At 43.2% G+C, this 8,712-nt stretch overlaps 1 protein-coding gene across 1 annotated transcript; it reads right to left on the bottom strand.

The window, feature by feature from the left end:
• Nucleotides 1–3,119: 3,119 nt before the first annotated feature.
• Nucleotides 3,120–8,483, bottom strand: nol7 (nucleolar protein 7). Its single transcript, XM_041949093.1, has 8 exons — nucleotides 8,265–8,483; nucleotides 7,698–7,758; nucleotides 7,265–7,320; nucleotides 7,141–7,166; nucleotides 6,929–7,019; nucleotides 5,893–6,014; nucleotides 5,352–5,429; nucleotides 3,120–4,052 (listed from the first exon to the last, which is right to left on the bottom strand). The coding sequence occupies exons 1-8, from the start codon at nucleotides 8,471–8,473 to the stop codon at nucleotides 3,979–3,981; spliced, it is 717 nt and encodes a 238-aa protein (XP_041805027.1). The 5' UTR covers nucleotides 8,474–8,483; the 3' UTR covers nucleotides 3,120–3,978.
• Nucleotides 8,484–8,712: the final 229 nt, after the last annotated feature.

Here is an 8,712-nt window from a genome sequence, read left to right as displayed (position 1 = left end):
ATAGCACTGAGTCGTCCTGTAACCACAGCACTGCGTATTTTATACCGATGTACCGAGTCGGATGGGACTCAGCTGGTTGCCAAACGTTTTTAAATTCATAGTGAATTTCTTTTTTTCCATGAAAAGCTGCAAGCCACGTAGCTTTAATTGATTTTAATGAGCTTTTGTCACACGCATAACTGCATGTGTGCAAATGTACAGTTTAGAAAAAGGAAATGAATCTGGAGGCACTGCTGGCGTCCTGACAGTCGCTCAGCGTGTCCCTGTAGCCACTGGACAAAGAAACATCAGCCCCCAGCTGTTAAACTGCCTTTATCGTTGGTAGAGAAGCGATAGTACAACACATTTTTAATGTCTGCCTGTACACATGAGTCAGGTCAGCAGTACCAACATCAGCAGTCAATATCAAAAAACACTTAATGTAGGGGGCGCTGTCATTGCAGAAGAATAAGTAACTTTAATTTCTTCTTTGGTAATCACAACTCTGACTAAATAGATAAATATTCTAATTTCTCTGCAAAAATAATCTTCGTTTCAGCTTGCGTTGATGTCGGGTAGCGGAAGTGAAATTTGTCGCTTGTTTTGTTTTAGCGTTTGCCTGATGAATAACGTCGACCTGAACTCGCCCCGACGCTGCTTCGCCTTCAGCCAGCCTCGACTCCACGCTGCTCCCTGGTAGCATTTTGCCGTCTGGTCATTATTTGTAAAGCTGCTGTTGAAATAGCATTCAGGTATGAAAAGCCCTCAAGTCCACTTGTGTGAAAGTGCCCTCGTCTACCCAGCATCCCTCAGGGGCGAGCTCCCTCTGCACGCTCTGGCCTCTTGCGTTTCTTAGTGCTCAAAAAGCATCAAAATAACGCAAAAAACAATGAAAAGCATTCATGTCAGCTGCACTGTGGCCACCACATTTACTAAATAAAGAACCAAATGCTTGAGGAAGACGACCTCGCCGCCGAGTGCTGCCGAGGCTTTTCCATCTCTTCCTCTAGTTTGTCCCAGGGGTCCGGACTTGACCTTTCCTCTAATGGTGGAACCGAGCTTTTCTGTACCATGGTTTGTTCTTTTCTTTTGTTTTTTTGTTTTGTTTTTTCGGATCGCAAGCAGTCACGGCATCGTTTAGAAAACTTCTTAGACAAAGTGTCTGTTGTCTCTTTCTGAGTAAGGTCTGAAACCTATGCATGCCATAGTAAAGTGGTGGTAAGATCAAGTTAGATGTCTCTTATTTTATTCTTTTTGTTTCTCCTTCTTTTAGCCAGTTCACGGTGTATAAGGAAGATGTCAACCAGTAAGTTGTCCACTGCTGACTGTGTGTCCATTTGGAGAAAAAAAAAAAGTGCAATTTGTGTGAGGGTGAAAAGATTTATATTAAAAATGACAAATGATGATGGCACTTGTGTGGATGCTGCATGACGCCCGGAGCTGAAGTCTGTCTCCTGCCTTTCCAGTGAGTTCACGGACTCTGAATGAGCGAACAGACTCAAAAAAAAAAAAAAAAAGTGTCTTTATTTCATACTTAACACAAACAGTAATAGCAAATCTATCTTTTGCATTTCTGTACTGTCATTTCCTGTTGGTCACTTTATATCAAGGAGCACATGACCGTTAACCAGTTGCTTATTAGCAACATTGGCTCTTCGTTCCTCATTATGAAGCACGTAATGCCTTACTCTGGAGGTTATTTGGTGATTCATGTACAACATCTTCAGGGAGACTCTTAGCAGCCTCATGGTTGGAGAGTGCGGTTGTGCAGAATAAGCCATGAAGTGTCAGTTCCAGTTTTATTGGTCAACACGGTCGACTGTATGATGAAAAGTGATGAGAAAAACTGGTCCGCTCAGCAATGAGAGCACTAATCTGACTGATAAAGAGCCAATATGCATACAAATAAGCAACTTAATGCTAATGTGGACATTGATATAAAGTGATAGCTTTGTTTCGCTTATGGGCTATCATATATATATATATATACACACACACTCATAGGCCACTTTATTAGGTACACCTTGCTAGTACCGGGTTGGACCCCCTTTTGCCTTCAGAATTGCCTTAATACTTACTGGCATAGATTCAACAAGGTCCTGGAAACATTCCTCAGAGAGTTTGGTCCATATCGACATGAGAGCATCACATAGTTGCTGCACATCCATCCATCCATCATCTATACACCGCTGAATCCTTTGCAGGGTCACGGGGGGGCTGGAGCCTATCCCAGCCGTCTCTCGGGCGAAGGCAGGGGACACCCTGGGCAGGTCGCCAGCCTACCACAGGGCTACATATACAGACAAACAACCACACGCTCATTCACACCTACGGACAATTTAGAGTTATCAATTAACCTAAGCATGTTTTTGGACTGTGGGAGGAAGCCGGAGAACCCGGTGAGAACCCACGCTGCACAGGGAGAACATGCAAACTCCACACAGAAAGACCCCAGGCGGGATCGAACCGGGGAGGCTGCACATCCATGATGCGAATCTCCCGTTCCACCACATCCCAAAGGTGCTCTGTTGGATTGATATTTGGTGACTGTGGAGGCCGTTTGAGTGCAGTGAACTCATTGTCATGTTCAAGAAACCAATCTGAGATGATTCGAGCTTTATGACGTGGTGCGTTATGCTGCTGGAAGCAGCCATCAGAAGATGGTACACTGTGGTCATAGAGGGATGGACATGGTCAGCAACAACACTCAGGTAGGCTGTGGCATTGAAACGATGCTCAATTCAATATCCCCCCACACCATTACACCCCCACCAGCCTGAACCGTTGATACAAGGCAGGATGGATCCATGCTTTCATGTAGCTGACTCCAAATTCTGGCCTTTCTCCTCTGACCTCTGGCATCATCAAGGCATCTTCACCCACAGAACTGCCGCTCACTAGATATTTTCTCTTTTTCGGACCATCCTCTGTAAACCCTGGAGATGGTTGTGTGTGAAAATCCCAGTAGATCAGCAGTTTCTGAAATACTCAGACCAGCCCGTCTGGCACCAACGACCACGTTCAAAGTCACTTAAATCACCTTTCCTCCCCATTGTGATGCTCGGTTTGAACTGCAGCAGATCGTCTTAGCCATGTCTACATGCCTAAATGCATTGAGTTGCTGCCATGTGATTGGTTGATTAAAAATTTGTGTTAACGAGCAGTTGGACAGGTGTACCTAATAAAGTGGCCGGTTAGTGTATATGCTAATAGTGAAGCTGAAGTCAGTCAGGCTCTACTTCACGTTGATTTAGTTTTTTAATCAAATCAACAATTTAAATTCCAAAGATTTAACTAAAAATGCTGGAAAACCCAGAAAAGCAGCGATAACTGATTTAAAGCGGTGGTTCTTAACCCAGGACTCAGGTCACATGATCGACATAACGGCCTTTATTGTGAAAAATCTTAACAAAGGGTCCACTTAGAAGCTTTTCCTGAGCTTTGAACATATCAAGGCTTTGTAAGTCAACTTTATTTATACAGCGTTAAATTACAAGTTATCCTCTGACCCCCCCCCCGTACAGAGCATCTGAACGTCCGTCCTCACTGACACTGTGATCCTCTCTGCTGTTCTGTCAGAGCTGATTCAACGATGTTGATTACAGCTGAAAGGTCCTTTTAGTAGCTCTGTGTGTGTGTTTTAAAAAATATAACGAGTTTATTAATAGTCATTTTACAGACAACAGCTCAGCTGATTCTCAGATTATAACAGATAAAAACCCTCAAACTCTAAACGACTGTCTTCACGTCCTGGTTCATGAACGGGAGCACGAGGCTCGTAGTTCCAGCTCATGAGAAATCAATTTATGGGCTGTTTGGGGGGTCACCTCACACCTCCATCCTGCTGCTCATCGTCCTGTAAGTTTCTATCGTTCGCTTCGATCTTGGTCACCGTTGTCCTCCTCTGCGTCGGTGAGTGTCGGCCGTGACTGGTGTACATTCAGGGTGCAGAAGGAGCAGCGAAGGTGCGCTGACCCGGGTCAGGTGTTTACAGACCGGTCAGCTGGAGGGAATCTGCTGCTTGTGGATCCACCTCTTCTTCAGTTTCTCCGCTTTGGCTTTTTCTTTACAGGCTGGAGGATCAGACAGGAGAGACGAGCGATCAGAGACCGACCGGCACGGCGTTCTCAGGCCAAAAAACTGTCATGGTCAATCAGCTGGTTTTCATTTTAACATGAACACATAACACACATTTATGGAAAGATTCACTTACTTTTAGTGATAAAAGACTTTACATCATGTGCTGAGAGGAGCAAGTCGCCTTAAAAAAAGACTCACAGCAGCGCTTTGAGCTAAACGCTAACATTAAAATGCTAGCATGTTGACAATGAAATGAAATGAAATTTATTTTTGAACATGCGACTCAGCAAGGAAGCATTTTTCACATGACATTTCTCATTGAAATTAATAAATTAAAGGTCTCTACATGTTCAAAAAAGGAGAAGGAAGAAGCTAACTTATATTTACCTTCCCCTTTTATACATCTTAATTTTCTAACATGGCTACTGTTTATTTTATCAAAGTACTGCCATTTGTCCAAATGAGGAACTCTTAATTCATCTATATATTCATATACTGAAAATATAATGCAAGAAATAATTTGAAAAAAGGAAAAAATGCAGACTTTATGGCTAAACAATTCGGTATAACCTCTTAAAGTGGAAATGAAACATTTGGCCCACCTTCACCTCAATAGTTCTCTAATGTGAAAATTTTAAACTGTCTTTTGAATTGAGCGATGTGTTTACTTTCTTTGATCGTTACAGGTAAATTATTCCACAACTTCACCCCTCATTCATTCCCTCTCCTTCTTAGATTATAACCACTTTCTCTTTCTTCAAACCATTTTTGTATATTATTTGGATTTGTAGGTATTACCCCACACCTCAGCACAATAGGACAGATAAGGAAGAAAAAGCGAGCAGCATAGAATGTACATTGTTTTCTGATTCAGTATGTGTCCGACTTTACAAAGTATACCATTAGTCTTTGCCAATTTAGAGCAAATGTGTCCAGCTGAGATTGTGATCAATTAGAAGATAACCACGTTCACCATCATAGTTGAGCGTGCTAGCATCCCAACGTTTGCTAACTAGCAGTTAAGTGCAGCTGAGGCTGATGGGAGTTAGTCGTTGGCTTTGCAGGTAAGAGCTGGAAGGGGAAATCCACTTTGCACACCGGGATGCAGACGAGTGGAATTAACAGCAGCTCCCTGGAGAATCTGACTTGGACTAGTAATAAAGTAAACTGCCTGATATTTGTGCAGGTGGGACCTTCCTCTGGACTCTGCTGCAGTGCCACAGAAACATCCAACCAATGAGACGCGTGAACCTTCTCATTCCTCAGTTCTATGCAAAATCAAAGAAACTTACCCCAGTCTTTCTTCACAAACTGCACCGCCGCACTTTTTTTCCTCCCCGTCTTGTTCTGGAGGGAGAGCAGCTCGTTACCTGAAGGCAGAAGGACATAAAGCGTGAAAAAGTTCGCCCGGACCGACGGTCGAGCCGTGAATGTTGGCGTCGTCTCCGCGGACGCAGCGTCCAGGAGAGCGGACGCCGCAGCGGGACGAGACAGCCGTCACTGTCGCGAAGCTCAAATTGAGACAGATCATCGTCTTTACAGACTGCTGCCACAGAGTGTAGCTCGCACAAATCTTTTCACGACAAACGATGAGAACAAACGGCGGCTTCAGAAGAGAAAAACGTCAAGTGTGAAATCACCATCCCAACATTTCCTGGCTTCTCTACTCTGTCGCTGCAGTCATTTCCCAAAGCAGCAGTTTTTAATCAAACGCTACTCAAACAGGAGGAAATAGTGCTTCTGTTGGGGACTATTTTCCGCAGCGGATTAATCCACGTTTGTGGCTGCAGGACGGTGTGTGTGGGATTGAGCCATTGAGTGACGCCCTCTTACTTGTGCTCCTGCAGCTTCCTGGTCCGTACAGTCTGGACTGGATGAAATCCTCCGCCGTCTGCCGCTGGAAGGAGGCCGACCCTCGCTCCTTCACCGTGGTCACCGTGTAGTTTCCCTTCAGACTGACAAACGGCGACGAGTCCAGTTTAGACTTCCAACATCATGAGTGAAATTTAAACTGGGAGAAATTCAAGCCCTTTTCAAGCACTTTCAAGGCAAATAAACCAATAAAACATTATGTTTTCACTTTAAAGAAAAGTATATGAATAATAAAAAGTATAAAGAAGATGTAAATTGTCACTTTACGTTACCAGATAAGACTTTTTTAATCCCCAGCTTTGATTGTATGTTTTGATCATGATTATTTAATACACACCAATTTAAAACTCAAGTTTTTTGGTTAATTCATGATCATCATCATCATCCCTGAAAATAAAACTGTCATAGTTCAGCATTTTCCAAACCTTGTTACAAACCCTGCAGAGAGGAGACGTCCTACTCTGTGGGAATTACAGAAGCACTCGGTCCACTCTGGACTGGACTAACTTTAAGATTTGACTTCACTAAGAGGCCTCGACCAAACCAGAAAAAAGAGCCCCAGTCCACATACTTTTGGCCACATAACGTATTTCACTCATCTACTTTTAAATCTGGGAGTCCAATGAGGTCAAACAATAAGACAGAACTGTCTCTTCATCCATTGAATCCACGAAATCGTGTTCGCCCGCTTGTCATCTGAGCTGCTTCCTGTTGTTCTTGTTATTTTCTAACTGCTGATAATTAACATGCAGTGTGTTAAAAGAAAAGCTGCAATGTTAAAGAAAAAAAAAAACAAGTCTGGGTCCAATTCTAACTTGTTTTCAGCGTCTCACAGGACTCCTCAGCTGATGCAGTTTTCTCAGCGTGATAAAACTTAAAAGATCACGTTCAAAGCTTGAAAAAAAGACTTCACTCTGATGATTAGTTGGACTTTAGACACTGTAGGTTCACGTCTTGTCAGTCAATACAACAATTACAGAAAAGTGTATTTACATACTTTCGGGTATGCGCCAGCTTCCCACTCTTCTTTTTCGTCTTCCTGCTGTCACCATCTTCCTCTTTCACCTCCTCCTCCTCCTCCTCTTCAGCTGGGTGAGTTTGGGAAAAAGCAAAAGTCACACTGAGGCTTATTCTGCTGCTCTGCTCAGCAGCGTCCGTCCTGTTAGCTAAATGTTAAAAATCTGACAAACGTGCAGGAAGTTTCTTTACCTTCTTCTTCAGACTGTCTCTGCTTCCTGGAAAAGAAAGCAGACTTCAGTGTTCACCGAGCAGTGATGGAAGAGAAATGTGTTCTATAAAAGATCTGCAGAAAGAGTCAGGGCAGTAAACTCACTTTGGAGGAGTCGAGTCGATTTCCTCCAACACTTCAGCCGGTAAGAGTTTTCTTTTCTGTGGGGAGCAGCAGAGTGAAGAAAACTTTACTGAACGTCATCACGTAGATAATACATTTGGCTGCTGCATCCAGTCGGTCTGATTCATGTCAAATTGGAAGATGTTGGATGTAAATTACTTCAAAAAGTCACGATTCAGCCTTTCACCAATTCCTGCTCAAAAGAGAAGCAGATGAAACACAAAGTGTCTCGCAGACTTTCTGTTGTATGGCTGCAATCTGTGAAAGCACACATCTGTAATCATTAAGATAGTGCAAACTGATATGAGGCTGATTCGGAAGCAACTGGAACTGAAACATGATGCCTATGAAATGGTATGACTAGACAGTTTTAACACACACACACACACACACACACACACACACACACACAGACCTTCTGTTCCTGGAACAGTTCCTGCCTCTTCCTTCTCTTCTCTTTCAGCAGCTCCTTTTCCCTGCAAACATGGATAAGTGTCACCTCAGCTGTTACCTACAATGGTTGTAGCCCCGGTGTAACGTTAAGCTGCAGCAGCAGCTGACAGCGTTCTTGTCTGGACAAACCGTCACACCAAACTCCATTTAAATATTGTCAAATATTTTGCTCACCCGCAAACGTACACGCATCAAATTTTGACATTATATAAATTGCGGATTGTTGGGAGACACTTCACATTCACATCAGCTTTGAAACTAACTAACGTTACGCACTGTGGTAACGTTAGCGATGTTAAGTTGGCAGTGTTACAGTCTTACAATTACAGCATGTTGTCAAAAAATGAGCTGCTCAGTGCTGATTGTGCGCACCGACGTGATAATTCCTCCAGATAAAATCAGAATATATGATGAATAACTTGTTAAGGTGCATGCATTTAGCTCCTTTGCTCGAAACCCCCTAAATGCACAATGTTTTGAATGGAGTTTGGTTTTACGGCCTCTCCATAACCAATAGCTAGTTAGCTACCTTCTGGCCGTGTCCAGCGCCTGTTTCATGCTCCGTAAAGCCTGAGCCTTTGAGTCTTCAAAGGTCACCTCTTCGGGCGCCTCATCGTCACTGGACGCAAGAGCTAAACTGAAATCTTCTGTCTGTTCTTCGATATCCGCGGTCTTTGACGCCGAAGCTGCTTCCCCACGTTGTTTCTTCGCCATTTTTGGCTCGTAAGGAAACGTCATCACGCCGCGCCACACTGTGACGTTAGAAGAATGTGACCAATGGGAACTTCCTTTCTCTAGTGGCAGAAAGGAGAATCACAAGAAATACATAAATCCTTTTAAATGGAAATGTTTCTAAATGAAATATCTGGTTTCCATTAATACCTTAATTTTTTTTCCAGGTACTGCTCTTAAATACAAATCTGAGGTACTTCACTTGAGTATTTTCTTTTAATGCTTCTTTCTACTTCACTCCAATA

Source organism: Chelmon rostratus, chromosome 12 (assembly GCF_017976325.1).
Source record: "Chelmon rostratus isolate fCheRos1 chromosome 12, fCheRos1.pri, whole genome shotgun sequence".
NCBI classification, from domain to species: Eukaryota; Metazoa; Chordata; class Actinopteri; order Chaetodontiformes; family Chaetodontidae; genus Chelmon; species Chelmon rostratus.
This window is presented reverse-complemented; position numbering and strand designations above follow the sequence as displayed.

What these genes read in the sequence shown, in the direction of transcription:
- nol7 (XM_041949093.1), bottom strand. Translation starts at nt 8,473, where the DNA reads ATGACGTTTCCTTACGAGCCAAAAATGGCGAAGAAACAACGTGGGGAA. An exon ending in AAGCTGGCGCATACCCGAAA is followed by an intron (nt 6,015 to 6,928) that starts GTATGTAAATAC and finishes GCCGTTTGTCAG; the next exon opens with TCTGAAGGGAAACTACACGG. An exon ending in GTTTGTGAAGAAAGACTGGG is followed by an intron (nt 4,053 to 5,351) that starts GTAAGTTTCTTT and finishes CTGATCCTCCAG; the next exon opens with CCTGTAAAGAAAAAGCCAAA.